This window comes from Pseudorca crassidens, chromosome 16 (genome assembly GCF_039906515.1).
Source record: "Pseudorca crassidens isolate mPseCra1 chromosome 16, mPseCra1.hap1, whole genome shotgun sequence".
Lineage (NCBI taxonomy): Eukaryota > Metazoa > Chordata > Mammalia > Artiodactyla > Delphinidae > Pseudorca > Pseudorca crassidens.
This window is the reverse complement of record NC_090311.1, coordinates 63,466,468-63,487,375: the sequence shown is the minus strand read 5'-3', so window position 1 is coordinate 63,487,375 and position 20,908 is coordinate 63,466,468. Positions and strand designations below refer to the sequence as shown.

Sequence of the window (20,908 nt, the reverse complement as noted above, 5' to 3'; positions counted from 1 at the left end):
ACGGGCTCTAGGCGTGTGAGCTCAGTAGTTGTGGCTCACGGACTCTAGAGCGCAGGCTCAGTAGTTGTGGCGCACGGGCTTAGTTGCTCCGCAGCATGTGGGATCTTCCCGGACCAGGGCTCGAACCCGTGTCCCCTGCACTGGCAGGCGAATTCTCCACCACTGCGCCACCAGGGAAGCCCCATTGTCATCGTTTTAAATACCATCTCTATCCTGCCAATTCTCAAATTCATATTTACAGGCAAAGCTTTTCCTCCAAATTCAAGAGTCCAACTGCCTACTTGACATCTACACTTGGAGGGAAGGGGGAAACTTCTTTAACATGGCCAAAATGGAAAAATAAAATTTTTTTTTTGGCCGCGAGGCTTGCAGGGATCTTAGTTCCCCAAACCCAGGCCTCCTGCAGTGGAAGTGCAGAGGCCTAAACACTGGACTTCCAGGGAATTCCCTAAAATAGAACTTTATATTTCCCCAACAAACCTATTCTTCTTCTCAGTAATAGCACTAACCACCCAGCAGATAAGGCCAGAAACCCAGAAATCATCCTTGATTCCTTTCTGTTACTACCCACATCCAATCCATAGGCAGACCCATAGATTCTGCCTCTAAAACTATCTTAAATCTCTTCATTCCTTTCCATTTCCACTGTCACTACCTAATCATTATCTCTCACATGTGCTTCCATTCTTCTCTCCCTGCAATTTATTCTTTTCCCTTTCCTAATATTTTATCATAAAAACTTTCAAATGTACAGAAAAGTTAAAAGAATTATATCATGGGGCTTCCCTGGTGGCGCAGTGGTTGAGAGTCCGCCTGCCGATGCAGGGGACGCGGGTTCATGCCCCGGTCCGGGAAGATCCCACATGCCGCGGAGCGGCTGGGCCCGTGAGCGGCGGCCGCTGAGCCTGCGCGTCCGGAGCCTGTGCTCCGCAACGGGAGAGGCCACAACAGTGAGAGGGCCGCGTACCGCAAAAAAAAAAAAAAGAATTATATCATGAACACCATATACCTATCACCTAAATTCTACAATTAACATTTGCTATCTTTAGCAAATGTTATCATTCATTATCACAATGTATATCTATCTATCCATCCCTCTATCCATCCATGAATTCAAGTGTTTCTTTTTAAATGCATTTCAAAATAGCAGACATCAGTGCATTTCACCCCTGAACACTTTAGCATGCACATCATTAGCTAGAGTTCAATATTTTGTCTGTGGTACTTTAAATGTTTTATGTAAATTTCATATGTGAATTGTAGAATTTACATAAAATGAAATGCACAAATCTTGTGTGTACCATTTGATGAATTTTGACAAATGTGTTTGACACCAATACTTATTAAGATACAGAATGTTATCATCACCCCCAGAAAGTTCTCTCATACCTCTTCCCAGGCAATTCCCACATCCATCCCTACTGGAAACCCAACCACTAAACTGATTTTTTTTCACCAGAGATCTGATTTGTCTATTCTACAAGTTCATATAATGAAAATCACATGGTATGTACTATTTTGTATCTGGCTTCTTTTACTCAGTATAATGTTTTTGAGATTCATCCATTTTGTTACATAAACCAGCAGTTTGTTCCTTTTTATTGCTGAATAGTAGTCTACTTCGTCAGTCTCCAGTTGACAAACACCTAGATTATTTACGGTATTTTGCTATCTTGAATAAAGTGGCTACAAATATTCTTGTATACATTTTTTCATGGATGTGTCCTTCTGTTTCTCTTGAGTAAATACTTTGGTGTGATATTTCTGGGCCATGGGTAGGTTTATATTTAGGTTTAACAGAAGAAACTGACAGACCTTTATGCAAATGGTTGTAACATTTTACACTATAGCTGATGATGTTTCAGAATTCCAGTTTCTGCATATACTTGACAATATTTGATGCTATCAGTCTTTTCAGTCTTAATTTGCACATCCCCATCACTAATGAAATTATTTTATCATGTGCTCAGTCATTTGTATATCCTCCTTTGTAAATGTCTGTTCAGATCCTTTGCCCAGGGACTTCCCTGGTGGTCCAGTGGTGAAGAATCCGCCTTGCAATGCAGGGGATGCGGGTTTGATTCCCGGTTAGGGAACTAAGATCCCACATGCCGTAGGGCAACTAAGCCCACGCGCTGCAACTACTGAGCTCGCGCACCTCAACTAGAGCCCACGTGCTGCAAACTACAAAGCCCACGCGCCCTGGAGCCCGCGCCACAACTAGAGAGAGAAAACCCACACGCCACAACTAAAGAGAAGGCAGAGCACCACAACGAAGAGTCCACATGCCACAAGGAAAGATCCCGCGTACCTCCACGAAGATCCTGCGTGCCGCAACTAAGACCCGACACAGCCAAAAATAAATAAAATAAATAAATAATAAATAGGGCTTCCCTGGTGGCGCAGTGGTTGAGAATCCACCTGCCAATGCAGGGTCACGGATTCGAGCCCTGGTCCGGGAAGATCCCACATGCCGCAGAGCAACTAAGCCCGTGTGCCACAACTACTGAGCCTGTGCTCTACAGCCCGTGAGCCACAACTGCTGAAGCCCACGCGCCTGGAGCCCATGCTCCGCAAGAGGAGAAGCCACCACAATGAGAAGCCCGCGCACCGCAATGAACAGTAGCCCCTGCTCGCAGCAGCTACAGAAAGCCCGAGCACAGCAACAAAGACCTAACGCAGCCAAAAATAAATAAATAAAATAAATTTTAAAATAATAATAATAAATAAATCTTTTTCAAAAATCCTTTGCCCATTTTCTTCTTAACTGCATTGTCCTTTTATTATTGAGTTACAAAAAATTTTTTTTTTCTTTTTTGGCTGTGCCAAACAGCGTGGGATCTTAGGTCCCCGACCAGGGATTGAACTCAGGACCTCGGCAGTGAGGGCTCGAAGTCCTAACCACTGGACCACAGGGAATTCCCCGGGAATTCTTTATATAATTCTTAATAAAAGACTTGTCAGATAGGTTTTGTGAGTATTTTCTCCCCATCTGTCACTTGCCTATTCATTTTCTTAACAAGATTGTAACCCAGCAGGACCCTATGGGCCTTCCCCAAATCCTCTGCTTTAGCTCCTCTCTGAAGTCCCTAGATAATAGTATCTGATACACATTTCCTGAGTAGTTCTATAGACGTGAAAACCCCCCACCAAATGGAAGATGTTTGTTTTTTTTTTTTGGCCACACCATGCAGCTTGTGGGATCTCAGTTCCCCGACCAGGGATTGAACCTGGGCCACAGTAGGGAAAGCCGGGCATCCTAACCATTAGACCACCAGGGAACTCCCTGGAAGGTGCTAACTACTTGATGATCATGAACACATAGCCCCCAGGCCTGAGGGAGCCTGATTGATGATGTTAACCCCTGTGACACACCCTGTTACCTCACAAGCTGATCACATACCTTGCGACCCCACCCCCTCACCTGGCGAGGCAGGGAGACGCAAGAGGGAAGAGATATGGGAACATATGTATATGTATAACTGATTCACTTTGTTATAAAGCAGAAACTAACACACAATTGTAAAGCAATTATACTTCAATAAAGATGTAAAAAATAAAAAACCTTTGCTGAAAACCTTCGGGGAGTTTGGGGATTTTAGAGCATGAGCCCTCCATCCTTCTTGTACTGGCACCTTATAGTAAATGCTGCACTTTCCTTCACCACAACCCAGTGTCAGTACCTTTACTGCAGTGGTGAGCAGACCCAAGTTTGGTTCGGTAACAAGATCTTTAGATATGAGTAAATTGTAATATTTATGAAGTCTAATTTATCCATTTTTCTTCTATGCTTTTCGCTTTCTGTGACCTGTGGAATCCTTGCCAACCCCTAGGAAGTAGAGATATTCTCCTTTGTTTTCTTCTTGAAGTTTATTGTTTTATTTTTCATTTAGGTTTATGATCCATCTAAAATTAATTTTTGTGTGTGGTATGAGGTAGAGAATGAGTCGTGTTCGCCCCTCCCCGTTCCCCCAACCATGTGCATATCCAGTTTTTCCAGTAGCACCTGTACAAAAGACTACCCTTCCCCCATGGTATTGCTTTGGCACCTTGTTAAAAAAAATCAAATGACTACATAAGTACAGGTCCATTTCGGCTCTCTATTCTGTTTTTTTGTTGTTGTTTTTTTCGTTTTTTGTTTTTTTTTTTTGCGGTACGCGGGCCTCTCACTGTTGTGGCCTCTCCCGCTGCGGAGCACAGGCTCCGAACGCGCAGGCTCAGCGGCCATGGCTCACGGGCCCAGCCGCTCCGCGGCATGTGGGATCTTCCCGGACCGGTGCACGAACCCGTGTCCCCTGCATCAGCAGGTGGACTCTCAACAACTGAGCCACCAGGGAAGCCCCTATTCTGTTCTTTTGATGTTTGTGACTCCTTATGCCAGTATCACATTGTCATGATTACTACAGCTTTATAGTAAGTCATACAGACAGATGCTATATGTCTTTGTTCTTTTTAAAGATTGCTTTGGGTATTCTAGGTCCTTCACATTTCTATATAAATTTTAGAATCAGGTTGTGAATTTCTACAAAGAGCCTGTTGAAATTATGATTGAGATTACATTAGACCTAAAAATCAATTTGAGAAGTACTGATTTCTTTAAAATAGAGAGACTTCTAATATATTAACCTGGTTTATCTCTCCATTTATATCGATTTTCTTTAATGTCTCTCAGCAACATTTTGTAATTGTCAGTGTAAAGCTATTGCATATATTTTGTTAAATTTAAGTATATATATATTTTTTATAAGTTTTTTTAAATTTTATTTATTTACTTTTTTTTTGGCTGTGTTGGGTCTTCGTTGCGGTGCACGGGCTTCTCATCGTGGTGGCTTCTCTTGTTGCGGAGCACAGGCTCTAGGCACGCGGGCTTCAGTAGTTGTGGCTCACAGGCTCTAGAGCACAGGCTCAGTAGTTGTGGCAGACAGGCTTAGCTGCTCCGCGGCATGTGGGATCTTCCCGGACTAGGGCTCGAACCTGTGTCCCCTGCATTGGCAGGCGGATTCTTAACCACTGCAGCACCAGGGAAGCCCTAAGTATATTTTTTGATGCTATTTTAAATGAAATTGTTTTTTAATTGCTTCCTGCTAGTATATAAAAATACAATCCTTAAAGTTTACCTTAGGACTTTCCTGGTGGTCCAGTGGTTAAGATTACACGCTTCCAATGCAGGGGGCACAGGTTTGATCCCTAGTCAGGGAACTAAGATCCCACATGGCGCATGGTGCGGCCAAAAAAATAAGATAGATAAAATTTACCTTATATCCTGAGACTTTGCCAGTAGTTGTTTTGTAGATTCATTAAGACTTTCTATGTAAATAATCATGTCATCTACAAATAGAGGCAGTTTTACTTCTTCCCCTCTGATCTTTATGCTTTTTATTTCACTTTCTTAAGTTCACTGGTTAAATAGAAGTTCTGACACTGGGCATCCTTGCCTTCTACTGATCTCAGGGGGAAAGCATTCAATATTTCACTATTAAATATGATGCTTAGTTGTAGGTTTTTCATGAATATTTCCTATGGTTATCTAATCTATGTAAAAAACAAACCTCCAAAACTTAGTGTCTTTAAACAACAATCTTTTTTTAAATTAATTAATTTATTTTTGTGGCATGTGGGATCTTAGTTCCCGAACCAGTGATCAAACCTGCGCCCCCTGCAGTGGAAGCAAGGAGCCCTAACCACTGGACCGCCAGGGAAGTCCCCAACAATCATTTTTTTAGCTTATGAATTTTCATTTTGGGCAGGGCTCTGTGAGGAAAGTTTTTCTCTGTCCATGAAGCATCAGCTGGAAGCTGGAGGATCCACTTTGAAGATGGCTTACTCAAATGGCTGGCAAGTTGAGGCTGGCTGACAGTTTCTCTACAGGGGCTGCCTGGCTTCCTCACAGCATGTCGTGAGGATTCCAAGAGCAAGCATTCCAAAAGACCAGATGGAAGCTGTTTCAGCTTTATGACGTAACTTCAGAAGTAACACAGCATCACTTCCACTGTAGACACAAGCCCACTCAACCAGATGTAAGGGAAGGGAATGGTCTCTACCTCTTGATGGGATGAGTGTCAATGACACGAGAAGAACATGTGAGATGAGATGTACGGTTGGAAAATTAATCTGATAAAATGCTCTATCAGATTGAGGAAGGTCTACCCTAATGTGATTTTTATAATGTATCAATTTTGAATTTTGCCAAGTGCTTTTTCTGCACTTTTGAAGTGCAGAAATTGAAGAATCATGTGTTTTTCTCCTTTATTCTGTGATTACAGGAAATTACACTATTGACTTAAGACTGTGAAACAACTTGGCGCTCCTAGGATAAACCCAATTTCGTCACGATACAATAAACTTTTTATGTATTGCTGGATTTGATTTGCTAATATGCTGTTAAAGATTTTTCCATCTTTGTTCCTGAAGGATACTGGTTGGTAATTTTATTTTTCTGTAACAACTTGGTCAGGTTTGGGCATCAAGGTTATAGTGGCATCATAAAAGTGCTGTCTTCTAATTTCTGAAAGTTTGTATAAAATTATTTCTTTCTTAGATGTCCAACAGAATTCACAATCTGAGCCTGGAGTTTTCTTTGTGGAAGGATTTTTGATAAATTCAGTTTCTTTAATTGGTTATGCAGATTTTGTTTCACCTATATCAGTTTTGGTTGTGATTTTCAAAGCCTCTGTCCATTTCATCTAAGTCATCAAATTCCTTAGCAAAGAGTTATTTAGAAATCCCGTATTATCTTTTTAACATCCATAGGATCCATAGTAATGTCATCTTTTTCATTATTTTCTTTTTGGCCATGCCACATGGCTTGTGGGATCTTAGTTCCCCAGCCAGGGCTTGAACCCGGGCCTTCGGCAATGAAAGCGTGGAGTCCTAACCACTGGACCACCAGGGAATTCCCCATTCTTGATATTGGTAATTTATATTCCTTTTTAGTTATCAGTCTAGCTAAGGGGCTTACCAATTTTGTTGATCTCTTCAAAAAACCAATTTTGGGGTTTGTTATTTTCTCTATTATCTGTTTTTAATTTTGTTGATTTCTGTTGTTTTTTATTTTGTTGTTTTGTTTGTTTGTTTGTTTTGGCTGTGCCAGCATGTGGGATCTTAATTCCCCACCCGGGGATCGAACCCACACCCCCTGCATTGGAAGCACAGAGTCAACCACTGGACCACCAGGGAATTCCCTGATTTCTATTTTAAGTGCATATAATTGTTGATAAAGCAGTAATCTTTGTACAAATATAATCAGGCAATTTTATTCCCCTACTGAAAACCTTCAAGGCTTCCCATTGCATTTAGAATAAAAGACAAAATCATTACTACATCCTATAGAGCCCTAAATACATTGATCTGCCCTTTGTCTACTTCTCCAACCTATTTATTGCTACTCCCTCACTCAGGGAGCTTCATTCACACAGGGCTTAGATCCACCACTTATTGTGTGAACCTGGGCAAGTTACTTGATATCCCTGGGTCTCAATTATCCCAACTGTAAAAAAGGAATATTTAATAGTGCCTATCTTATAGTACTGTTATAGAGTTAAGGCATCAAATGTGCTTAAAATAAGGAATGGAACATAGTAAATACTCAGGAAATATACATGACTTATTATTTGTCATTGATTTCTAGTTTGTAACAATGTCTAATATTCAAAGAATTGATGTAAGTGTTTAAGTATACAGTTGCTATACAAGTATGTCAGATATCATTGGCCCAACTCTGCAAGGCAACGCATACTCACATAATATAGGTATTATTATTTGCCATTCATCCTGGCTCAAATTAGCAACAAGACATTTCTATGAAGAAAAAACAAATAACTTTCTTTCTAAATTGCTCTTTCCCTAAACTATTTGTGCCTCGTTTCTCTCTACTAGAACATTTTCTCCAAAAACAGGAACCAAACCTTCCTTCTGCCCATCAGTAAACATCACTGAGCAACTATTAATGATGCCATACCCTGTGCTCCTTAAAGGGGATGAAGGTATGACTCTGCCCATGAAGGAACCAATGGGAGGACACATAAACATGCAGTAACCAAAAAGTATGGTACATACCCTGTTAGAGAAATACCTAGTGATAGATGCTATTGGGAATCCAAATCAGACTGCAAGTACAGTTAACAGACCTCTCAAGGTATGCCCCCATAATGCTGATATAATCCGTGGCACACAATGGGTGCTGCAAAAATGGATGTTGAGTAATCTGGAGGAAAATGTTGTAAGATATTATTATATATACCCACTAAGCTTTTCATCTCCATACAGACCACCATTAAGAGCTAGGAATGGTACCTCACTCATCAGTCCCTAAACAAAATCACTGCCCCATTCTATAGATCAGAGGGCTGTACCCAATAAAAGGCAAGGAAAGTATTACAATGGAGATCAAAACAGAAACAGTCAATATTCAAATTGAAGATAATCTGTCAAGATTCACTTTGCGTTATCAATCTGAAATAAATCAGATAAAAATACAGTCATTATTTTAAGTATTCTTCCATTATGTTTAATATTTGTGCTTCAATAATGTAAATAGTTAAAAGAGAGGAATAACTGTTGAAATATGAAAATTTATTTTTAATAACCTATGTATTCTGTAACAGACATAGAATGCAAATTTTTATTTAAAAAAATATTTGCAGTCCTCTTTTATTGTTAACATAACTGAGATACTTATTTTATAAATTTAAATTATCTTGAGATTTGATAGCAGTATTTAGCTACAGTGTAGCCGAGAAATGAAAATATACAAAATAGTTTTAGGAACACATGTATTTTTACCTGTGGGTACACTTATAAATCATACAAAGATACACATTTATTTTAAAATAAAGACTTTGAAAATGAAACCAGTTCATAAAATTTTTACCAAGTTATGACAAGAAATCTTTTATGCAAAAAAAAAAAAAATTGAAGCAGAAATAACACTTTCAATTTAGTTTTCTAATGTCTTAAAAATCACATCAATTCTACAAATTGCTGTTTCTGAGGACAGAACTATAACTGTTCCCCTCCCATTTTTGTCATGCTTATAATAAAACATAAAAACTACTCTAAACATAATAACTGGAATTCTTACATTTTAAACCATTTTAATATAAATGATAGCAATTCAGATCATGTTTTACATTTCTACTTAAGTTTATATTGCACTAAAATTATTTTACGTGGAAGAACTAGTTGCTGTGTCATAACATAATACTTGGAAACATTCTTTGACATTCACACCTATATTAATGGATATTTCACAGTCCACTTAAATAAATTTTCTAGTATACATCAAATCATCTAACAAATCTATAATGCTAACTTGTTTTGAGAGCAAAGATATTCAGTATTTACTATTACTGCCTTTGGGAAATACACTGACTTATAAAAACACATTTAAATCACTCAGAAACTGGGAATAACATTTGAGCAATACCTGAAAATTCTTGACTTACTGATGAGTCTCTACATGGTTACTTTTTGAATACAACATTTATCAAAAAATGAAGAGGAAAAGTGTTTGTCCTTTTATCCAGTGGAGCAGAATTATGAGAAGAGAAATATTAAGAATAATACTTCAATACTGGCTTCTAACCTATGTTTTATATAACTTAAAAGTTCAGCTCTCATCATTCTGCTGCAATATAACCAAGACTGTTAATAATAACAATAACAGCAACCAACATTAGAGTCTTTGAAAATCATGATTACAATTAAAAGCTTGGAATAGCATGATAAAACTAATGGCAACCTTTTGAATCCCATTTTAAGTTAGTTCTATCCAAATAATACTTTAAAATGGTTTCAAATAACCTTACTGATTAGCCAGCATCAGCTTAGGATTTTTTTGCAATGTTCTAAGATATAACTTTTGGCATAAAAGTATAGTAAGCACTTTTGATTTGTGATGAATAGAAAAATCAAGTACTAAAATACCAGTGGTTCCTGTGACAGGGTAAATATCCCCCTTCAAGTAATGTTCTCCCCAAATTAAATTAACATTTTATTTTTCCCTCTGAGAGTTTATTAAGGAAAAGAAATAACGATATTTTTTAATTGAGGTGAAAAAACTGCTTCATAAGTTCATATGTTGTAAAAGCCACTGCCTGAGAAGGAACGCAGCGAATGTAATTAAGAGATAAACCACGATATAATCCTTTTCGAATTCCATGGTGTCCATAGACATACTTCATAGTCTCCCGCATGGTACTGAAAGAGAATGGTTAAATGATGACACCTTTATGCCCAGTCATGAAGAGACAATTTCAGGATCCATAATAGCATTTTTAAAAGAAGCTAAAAATGCCATCTTGAGTAGCTTTTGGAAGGCAAGTGTTAAAACGAAGCCGGCGCACTGCAACAAAGAGTAGCCCCTGCTCGCCACAACTAGAGAAAGCCCGTGCACAGTGACAAAGAGCCAACGCAGCCAAAAATAAATTAATTAATTAATTTTTTTAAAAAAACCAAGCTAAAAATTCATAATAAAAGAGCAATTCATTCCAAACAAGTACAAGCATTATGCATAGAATTCCGTGGCTCATTAATACAATATATTTTGTTTGCATTATGTCTGTGACATTTACTAGCAACACTATTTCATAATAATATTTGAAATATTGATGTAGTCTTTTTAAAGGATATATGAGCAGTTGCCCTTTAAACTCTCAAGTTTCTGCTCAAGTTCTATGCTACTAAAGCTTGAAGGACTATCTTCCAGATTTCATCAATAAAGACTTTCTTGTTTCAGTGTTCTTTCCTTTCAAACCAACATTTTGGGCTTTGTCTTTCTCTTTCAATATGCAATGTAGACTGAAATATTCAAAAAATCTTTTGGGTGAATGAAGGCAATTCATGGTCCTGAATAAACATTCTGCTCTTCCCCTGAGGAACAACACATCACCAATCAAACAGAATGATTCGAAATCTCTACAGATTACAGAAAACTCTAGAGCTGTGTGCTATGCAATAGTGGTAGCCACTAGCCACATGTGGCTACTGAGTACATGAAATGTGGCAAGTCCTAAATTGAGATGTGCTGTGAGTGTAAAATACACCCTGGATATCAAACACTTAGTGTTTTTTTTTAAAAGGATGTAAAATACTGAAATGTTGAAGTGATAAATTTTAAATATATTCGTTTAAATAAAATACTTTAAAACAATTTCATGTTTCTTTTTATACTTTTTTAATGTGGTTAGGTTACCAGAAAATTTTAAATTACATATGTGGCTCACATCATATTTCTATTTAACAGAGCTGCTCTAAAATTAAATTTGTTTTTGTTTTTTTTTTTGGCTGCAAGGCTTGTGGGATCTTAGTTCCCTGATCAGGGACCGAACCCTGGCCCCCACAGTGAAAGCACCGAGTCCTAACCACTGGACCACCAGGGAATTACCTAAAATGAACATTTTAACAGGAGGATTAGGACCTGATTAAATTCAGTTTACCAAAGAATATTATGGGATATAAAATGAAAGCTCTAGACTACTAGTGAGATCACAGTCCTATCTCCCTACTTACTATACACATTACATTTCCTAAAGAAACTGAACAATGACAAATGAAGAACTTACAGGCACTTTTCAAATTCTGGAAGAACAGTTCCTAACTGCATTCGCCGACGTGTTACATCAAATGGGTAGCTAAAAGAAGAAAAAGAAGGACTTAAAAATGATTTTTAGTTTGCTACTCAGCAATTATTGAATACAAAGCCCTATGTATGCTAGGAAATAATGTGTTCCTATTTTCTTACTGTTTTGTCTAATCTGGGAGTCAGGATATAGGCATATGAATAAAATCAAATAACAATACAGAGGTCTCCTTGCCTTTGCCTAAGTGGTTCCCTTGGGTTAAATGATTCTTCTTTCATCACCCATTATCAAGTTCTATTTATTCCCCCAAACCAAATTAAATGCCGCTTCCTGAGGAAATAGACTGGGTGCTTTCCATTGTTGTAACTCTAAGACAGGGTTTCTTAACTTTGGCACTATTGCCATTTTGGGTTGGAAAATTCTTAGTTGTGGGAGTTGCCCTGGGCATTGTAGGGTGTTTAGGTAAATCCCTGGCTTCTACCCACTAGATGCCAGTAGCACAACCCCAGTTGTAACAACGAAAAATGTCTCCAGACATTAATAAATGTCCACTAGAGACGAAACCACCCCAGTTAAGAACCACTACCCTAAGAGTATTCAGCAAGTGCCCCTGTATACAGTAGGCCAACAAAAAATTCTCCTTAAGGGCTAAAATTAACAATACAGATAATTGCTTATAGAGGATAGAGAAAATTCTATGTGAAAAGATTGCCTGATTCTGCAACTATGTATGGTGATGAATGTTAACCAGACTTAATATCAAATCATTACGTTATATACCAGAAACTAATATAATATTGTATATTAATTATACCTCAATTTAAAAAAAATTTTAAAGATTGCCTAAAATGAAATATACAAAAGTAATCTCTTAGGAGTGGGACCCTAGGTGATTTTTTTTTTAAATTACTTTTTTGGGGCTAATGTTGACTGCTTATGTTAGGTCCTGTGCTAAGCAATTTATGTACATTATCTCATTCCATCTTTACAACTGTGTTAAGTAGGTACTGTTATCTCAATATTAAGATAAGAAAATTGAGTCTTAGGGCTTCCCTGGTGGCGCAGTGGTTGAGAATCTGCCTGCCAAGGGACACGGGTTCGAGCCCTGGTCTGGGAAGATCCCACATGCCGCGGAGCAACTGGGCCTGTGAGCCACAACTACTGAGACTGCGCATCTGGAGCCTGTGCTCCGCAACAAGAGAGGCCGAGATAGTGAGAGGCCCGCGCACCGCGATGAAGAGTGGCCCCCGCTCGGCGCAACTAGAGAAAGCCCTCGCATAGAAACGAAGACCCAACACAGACAAAAATAAATAAATAAATAAATTTATTTAAAAAAAAGAAAATTGAGTCTTAGAGACATTTGCCATGTCATAAAGCTGCTTTCTACTTCCCTATTCAAAGCTCTCGTTCATACACACACATATATATATACACACACATATGTATATATACATATATACATACATACATATAATATATACGTAAGTGATATATGACAAAAATAATTATATACTTTTATATACATTTAAATTTACTATGAAATAATTGTAATAAAAAAACCACCCATGTACCAACCAAACAGCTTAAGAAATAACATTACTAACAGATGAAGAGCTCTATGCATCTAAGCAGCATCTCCATGAATTATCTTTTTTTTTTTTGGCCCTGCTTCACGGCTTGCAGGATCTTATCTCCCCAACCAGGGATCCAACACATGCCCCCTGCAGTGAAAGTGCGGGGTCCTAACCACTGGATCACCAGGGAATTCCCCTCCATGAATTATCTTTTTTAAAATTTTTAAAATATTTATTTATTTTTGGCTGTGTTGGGTCTTCGTTGCTGCACGCAGGCTTTCTCTGTTGCGGCGAGTGGGGGCTACTCTTCGTTGTGGTATGCGTGCTTCTCATTGTGGTGGCTTCTCTTGTTGTGGAGCATGGGCTCTAGGCGTGCGGGCTTCAGTGATTGTGGCACATGGGCTCAGTAGTTGTGGCACACAGGCTTAGTTGCTCTGCAGTATGTGGGATCTTTCTGGACCAGGGCTCGAACCCGTGTCCCCTGCCTTGGCAGGCGGATTCTTAACCACTGCGCCACCAGTTAAGTCCTGAATTATCTTTTAATGGGAGGCGGAGATAGGAAAAAACTTTATGGGGAATAAAGGGACCAAAACCTCAACCTGAAGGATTCAGTTTCCAAGCAGGAAAAGATGTGTCCGGGTAGAAGGAATTGATTAATAAAGAGAAAGTAAGAAGACAAAGTACAAGGATCAGAACTAGGGAAATAACAATGGGAAAGAAAGAAAATAACATTCTAGGTAATGTTTTTAAGCAAAAAAATGACAAAAATACTTGGATATGTACAATGTGAAAAATGATCTCAAGGTATTATCAGGACTAGAAGATTAATGGTGATCGATAACAAATAGGAAAGTTGGGGGCCGAGGACAGACATGAAAAAAAAGACAAGAAAGCAGTATATGAATTACAGAGCTTGAACTGAGGACAGAAGTCCAGGTATAAACATCCAAGAGCTTGCTAGAGAAGTAATGAGTCAGCAATGAAGATTTAAATAGAATTAGTTATCTGTACAGAGGTGACCATTGAAACAATAAAGATAGATGAGCTATTCTGGATGTTTACGGGAAGAGCAGAGGACCAAAGTCTGGCTAGGCCTTAAAAAATCAGCACAGATAGGTAGGAGGAGGAAGACATGAATCAGCAAGGTACCTGAAAAGGGAAAGTTGCCGCAACTAAGAGTTCGCATGTCACAACTAAAGATCCAGTGCAGCCAAATAAATAAATAAATAAATAAATAAATAATTTTAAAAAAAAGAGTCAGTGGGTGTAGAATATAGCTTATGAAGTAAGTGGAAAAGAGAAGACAGATTTTAAAGATCTAAACTGGAAGTAAATAATAAAGAAAAGGGGCAGTAAAACCAAGAAGAGAATCAGAATAGCTAGAGGTGATCATGTCTCCGCAAATGAACAAGGTTCCGCAGCCATGTTTCTAAAAGTAAACTACGCACCTTTTTTTTTTTTTAATATTTAGTTATTTATTTGGCTGTGTCAGGTCTTAGTTGTGGCATGCGGGATCACTCTTGCCACGTGCGGGATCTTTTAGATGTGGCCTTCGGGATCTTTAGTTGCGGCATGTGAACTCTTAGTTGCGGCATGTGGGATCTAGTTCCCTGACCAGGGATTGAACCCGGGCCCCCTGAATTGGGAGCGCGGAGTCTTAGGCACTGGACCGCCAGGGAAGTCCCTACACCTTTTTTCCTTTACTTTCAGTCTAGTACGATCTGCTCCCACACACAAGCATACTGAATCTGCCTTCACAAAAGTAACCTTCATTGTGAAATCCGATGAATACCTTACTTTTCAGTACTTATCTTACTTTGAGTTTTCTTTTTCCATTGGATACTCTTTTTTGAGCCTTTGTGACACTACGATTTCCTGTTGTCTTCCTGTTTTTCAGGATACTCCTCAGTCACAGAGAGCTTCCCTTCTTCCTGTTCCTGAAAAGTTCCTGCTTCTTAGTATTCCAGCTCTTTTTTAATCTCATCTATCCAATCTCTCTTGGTCTACAGAAATTCTCTACAGCCAACTTTCCAATTACACTTTCCACCTAATTTATCTATGTCCCTAATACACTTATATTAATATAAAACTCCCTTGTATTGCTACTGTCTTAATAAGAGTATAGGCTTCTTGGGACTTCCCTGGTGGCACAGTGATTGAGAATCCTCCTGCCAATGCAGGGACACGGGTTCAAACCATGGGAAGATCCCACATGCCGCAGAGCAACTAAGCCCGTGAGCCACAACTACTGAAGCCTGCGAGTCTAGTGCCTGTGCTCCGCAACAAGAGAAGCCACCACAATGAGAAGCCCCCGCACTGCAACAAAGAGTAGCCCCGACTCGCTGCAACTAGAGAAAGCCTGCATGCAGCAACAAAGACCCAAGGCAGCCAAAAAAAAAAAAAAAAAGAAAAGAGTATAGGCTTCTTGAGGCAATACTTTTGTTTTTCCTTCAGTGAAACTCCCAATGCCTAGCATACTGACTGGCACAAAGTAGGCCTTCAAGATTTAGTGCAAGAGAAGTTGTACCTACACACACACACACACACACACACACACACACACACACAATAAATGGCTCAAATTTCAGAAAACTCATACAGGCAATTCATGAGGAAATATGGATGAAAACTATAGTGTTTCTTTCTAGCTTTCTTTTTCCTTTCTTTTAAAATCCACAGAAATTGAGTAGGTTCAAACTAATTTGGTCAATTTGGCACGAAGTTATTTATAATATGCTTAAAGTGCAGGCACACTGGAAAAAATGTATTAAATTAATATTTATATTTTGCAAGGGATCCTGTGTCTTAATAATCTATTAGAAAAAATAAGACAACTAACCAATGCTAAAAATCAGTATTGGATAAATGTAATTTAACTTAATTAAGTTGATGAACAAACTTACGATATTGTCTGTGCTATTGCTCCAGCAACACCACCACAAAGTAAGTTTATGTGAGTTTTCAAAACTAAGACATTAGGATTGTCTGATGAAGGTCTGCCAAGAAGGGTAGGAGCATGGGAAAGCCCAACACTCTTTAAGGTACCAAAAGTAAAAAACGAAACACCTGAAAAACAAAATATAAATTCACCACAATGCTTAACAGAGATGTGAGCTGTGAGAAGACACCATTCTTACATAATAACCAATTAACTCAATTGGTTATTATCAACCAATTAACTCAAGGGACTAACTATGCATTTCCTGATTTCCAATGTTTGGCTTAATCTAAGACAAAAAGATTTAATTAATGTTTACAAATAACCTAAAGATAACAAAATTACCACCTATAAAAAATTATACGTTGGTTTTTCACACACTAACATAATGTTCAGTTCACTGAATAAAGGTAGTAGTTGAGTATAATGCCACCTTATACATGAATAGAATTGAACAGTTTTCCAAGGTTTTACATAAGTAAAAGTTAAATTAATGATTAGTAACCTTACGTAAACATGACATATTTACAATAACAATGATGGTGATAATGTAAGGTAGAGGCAAGAAATTCAAAAGTGATAAAGCATTGTTATTTCAATTCAATGTCTAATGTTGTCTTCCAGGAAAAGTTATGACAATGAGAGACTCACCAGACACATGGAATCTAATGAATATTGAATTAAGTTATTGATAATGTGCAGTTGGTGCTGGCTGAATATTTACACGATTTTATAATAAAAGGATTAAAGTCATACATTAAAAAAATTAGCAGAACTCAAGTATACCTATCAACTAAATATTACTCAAGATATCTTGATATTTACTGAATTTTAAAAACATACTGTAAAAGATACTTGATTCTTAAGAACAAATAAGCACTAACAAAAATTCAGTCTAGGATAACACCTCAATATATGCATTTATTCTTTGTATAAAATTCTTACGATCTTATAGTATTTTATAATGATGCTATACAACTTTAGAATATTCATATACTTTTTTTTTAAAGAAGTGGTTTTTATTTTTTAATTTTAATTTTATTTATTTTTGGTTGCATTGGGTTTTCGTTGCTGCACGTGGGCCTTCTCTAGATGCAGCGAATGGGGGCTACTCTTTGTTGCGGTGCACAGGCTTCTCATTGCAGTGGCTTCTCCTGTTGCAGAGCACGGGCTCTAGGCACGCGGGCCCCCAGCAGTTGTGGCACATGGGCTAAGTAGTTGCGGCTCGCGGGCTCTAGAGCACAGGCTCAGTAGTTGTGGTGCATGGGCTTAGCTGCTCCGCAGCGTGTGAGATCCTCCCAGAGCAGGGCTCAAACCCATGTCCCTTGCATTCGCAGGCGGATTCCCAACCACTGCGCCACTAGGGAAGTCCCCATACACTTTTATATATGGGAAATCTATTCTATAAACTTAAATACAGAAATTTTAACCACAGGAAAAGCTCACAACAAGGAAATTCATAGCAAATTAAACACAAGTAGAAAAAAAATAGAAATACCTTAATTATGCAGAATGGTATTCACTGAAATATGACACAATTAATAAAAATGTGAATACTATTCAGAAATATGAAAAACATTTGGGAAATGGGAAAAAATTAAGAAACAAAATTATATACATACTATATGTAAAAAATGTATTTCAAAAACAAAACTGAAAACAAACAAAAAAAATTAGAAAGAGAAAAAAATATAGTAAAAAAACTAAAGAGTTCTGATTCCAGCATAATGGCAGTCTAGGTATTCTGAGGGACTTTGTCATTGCAGAACAACTATATCCATTGCTGGGCTTACAAAAAGGAAGAGAAGGTTTCCAAGAATCCCTAGCAGCACCACCTTCCAAAAATATGATATGGGGCCCACTTGGGAATTGTGGCCCATGAGAGAGTTGGAGTGACTCTACATTTTGATGGCAATAGCAGCCAAGCCATTGAGACAGATCCTGCCACTGGGCTACAGAAGATGGAATTACTGGGTCAGAAACTCAGAGGTTAAGATCAAGTAATGGACTCATAATTAAAGACCGCTCAAAAGAAGCCACAAGAAATAAAACAAACAACAAACTAACTAACTAAAGACCATCAAGCATAGGAGGAAGCAAATAAACTTATATATTTATAAAATATTGGGGGGGGGGCTAAGGATTCAGAAAAATAAGCAAACAAGATAAGAAAGGAATAAAAAGAAACGTATAAAGAAAAACAGGGCTTCCCTGGTGGTGCAGTGGTTAAGAATCCGCCTGCCAATGCAGGGGACACGGGTTCGAGCCCTGGTCCTGGAAAATCTCACATGCTGCGGAGCAGCTAAGCCCGTGCGCCACAACTACTGAGCCTGCACTCTTGAGCCCATGAACCACAACTACTGAGCGTGCATGCCACAACTACTGAAGCCTGTGTGCCTAGAGCCCGAGCTCCGCAACAACAGAAGCCACCACAATGAGAAACCCGCACACCACAAGGAAGAGTAGCCCCCGCTTGCCGCAACTAGAGAAAGCCTGTGTGCAGCAACGAAGGCCCAATGCAGCCAAAAATAAATAAATAAAACAAATAAATTTATTAAAAAGAATAAAAAAAAGAAAAACAAGTGGAAATCAATAGCAAGGTAAAGAAACAAGTCCAAATATATCAATAACCATTAAGTATACTGTCAATTAAAAGATTTTACTGACCAGATTAAAGAAATACCCAGCTATATATATATAATGATTACAAAATAAATATCTAAAACAAAAACATGACAAAGTAGAAAATGAAAGGATGAAAAAAGATATCCCAGGCAAATATTAACTTGGATCTGGGCAAAAAAAATTATAAATGGGGGGAATTTGAAAAATGACAATATACTAGATGATATTAAGAAAGTTTCATAATGGTAAGACAAATACCATAAGATATCACTTATATGTGGAATCTAAAATATGACACAAATGAACCTATCTATGAAACAGAAACAGAATCATGAACATAGAGAACAGACTGGTGGTTGCCAAGGAAGAGGGGGCTGGGGGAGGGATGGAATGGGAGGTTGGGGTGAGCAAATGTAAGCTTTTATATATAGAATGGATAAACAACAAGGTCCTACTGTCTAGCACAGAGAACTGTATTCAGTATCCTATGATAAACCACAATGGAAAAGAATATATATATAAAAAAAAAGAATGTTGGGTTTCCCTAGTGGCACAGTGGTTAAGGGTCCGCTTGCCAATGCAGGGGACACAGGTTCGAGCTCTGGTCTGGGAAGATCCCACATGCTGCGGAGCAACTAAGCCCATATGCCACAACTACTGAGCCTGCGCTCTAGAGCCCACGAGCCTCAACTACTGAAGCCCACGTGCCACAACTACTGAAGCCCACGCGCCTAGATCCCGTGCTCTGTAACAAGAGAAGCCATCGCAATGAGAAGCCCACACACCGCAACGAAGAGTAGCCCCTGCTCACTGCAACTAGAGAAAGCCCGCACGTAGCAATGAAGACCCAACGCAGACAAAAATAAATAAATAAATTTATAAAATCAGTAACGAGCCAAAATGCCAAGTATCATCACTTTTATTGACTACTGCACTGTAGGTCCTTAGCTGCTACAGTAAGATAAGATAAACATAAATAGACAAAGAAATAAGGATTTGAACAGAAGTAAGAAAAATGATGTTATTTGCACAGGATGTGATGGTCCACACAGAAAATCCAAAGCATTTACAAGTAGCATGGTAGCTGGCTATCATATCAACAAGTAGAATAATGGCTAGCTATAAAATCATATAAAAATTAAATTAAGCAATAAACTGAAAATGTAATTTTCTAAAAGACACAACAAAACTTATAAGATGTCTATGAATATATCTAACAAAAACGTCCAAGATCTGTATGCAATTTCATTCAGAATTCCAGCAAGGATTTTTGTGCAACATCAAAAAATGATTCTAAAATGCACATGGGGGCTTCCCTGGTGGCGCAGTGGTTGAGAGTCCGCCTGCCGATGCAGGGGACACGGGCTCGTGCCCCGGTCTGGGAAGATCCCACATGCCGTGGAGCGGCTGGGCCCGTGAGCCATGGCCGCTGAGCCTGCACGTCCGGAGCCTGTGCTCCACAACGGAAGAGGCCACAACAGTGAGAGGCCCGCGTACCGCAAAAAAAAAAAAAAAAAAAAAGAAAAACGACTTACTATAAAACTGCATTCTATTATTGTTTTAAGAAGTAGCACTACAGATCACTGGGGAAAGGAGAAATTAATCAGTGACTATCCTTAGGGAGGAAAAAAAGTAATTCTGGACAGATTAGGGGCTTAAATATAACATGCTAAACTTTAAAATTATTCCTACAAGAAAATGAAAAACGAAGATTTTGCCAAATTTAAAACATACCTGCATATGGAGCCATTCCTAATATAGTAGGCATCAAGCCTCTGTAAAATCCAAGGAAACCACCTTCCTTTTGAGTGAAGAAAAATTAGAAGTGAAATTACACTGGGCTTATTATGATAAATGCAAAAGAACAAAAGCATACATTATATAGGAAAAATTATTCTGGACCCACACTGAAACACATGTGTTTTCACAATTATGATTAGTATCAGTAATTATAAGTAAAACAATAACTATTCAAAACAATGACATTCAAAACATTTGCCTAAATATAAAAGGACATGTTATAGACAAGATAAGTAAAAATGAAATACCTTTGCATAAATTGTTTTGAATGCATGAATAATTCCCGTATAAGTATGTTCCCCTTTCACCTGGAATGCTAGGCGTACTCTAACCATATCAAGAGGGTAAGTACAGATAACTGCTGTCATACCTGAAAAGAAAGCAGAAACTTA

General features: G+C 38.3%; 2 protein-coding genes across 7 annotated transcripts in view; both read right to left on the bottom strand.

The window, feature by feature from the left end:
* Window positions 1-8,188, bottom strand: part of DNA2 (DNA replication helicase/nuclease 2) — a 58,808-nt gene extending 50,620 nt beyond the window's left edge. Inside the window, exon 1 of one of the 2 annotated variants that reach the window (XM_067710761.1) lies at window positions 8,056-8,188. The gene's annotated coding sequence lies outside the window, so the exon portion shown is untranslated. The remainder of the gene's footprint in view (window positions 1-8,055) is intronic. The other variant, XM_067710764.1, reaches the window with a different exon arrangement.
* SLC25A16 (solute carrier family 25 member 16) overlaps window positions 8,064-20,908 on the bottom strand; it is a 33,638-nt gene continuing 20,793 nt past the window's right edge. Inside the window, exons 5-9 of one of the 5 annotated variants that reach the window (XM_067710799.1) lie at window positions 20,765-20,886; window positions 20,451-20,517; window positions 16,057-16,219; window positions 11,562-11,630; window positions 8,064-8,203 (exon numbers count right to left, since the gene is read on the bottom strand). In XM_067710799.1, the coding sequence (XP_067566900.1) occupies window positions 8,101-8,203; window positions 11,562-11,630; window positions 16,057-16,219; window positions 20,451-20,517; window positions 20,765-20,886 (524 nt within the window). In that variant the 3' untranslated portion in view covers window positions 8,064-8,100. The other 4 variants (XM_067710801.1, XM_067710802.1, XM_067710798.1 and 1 more) reach the window with 4 other exon arrangements.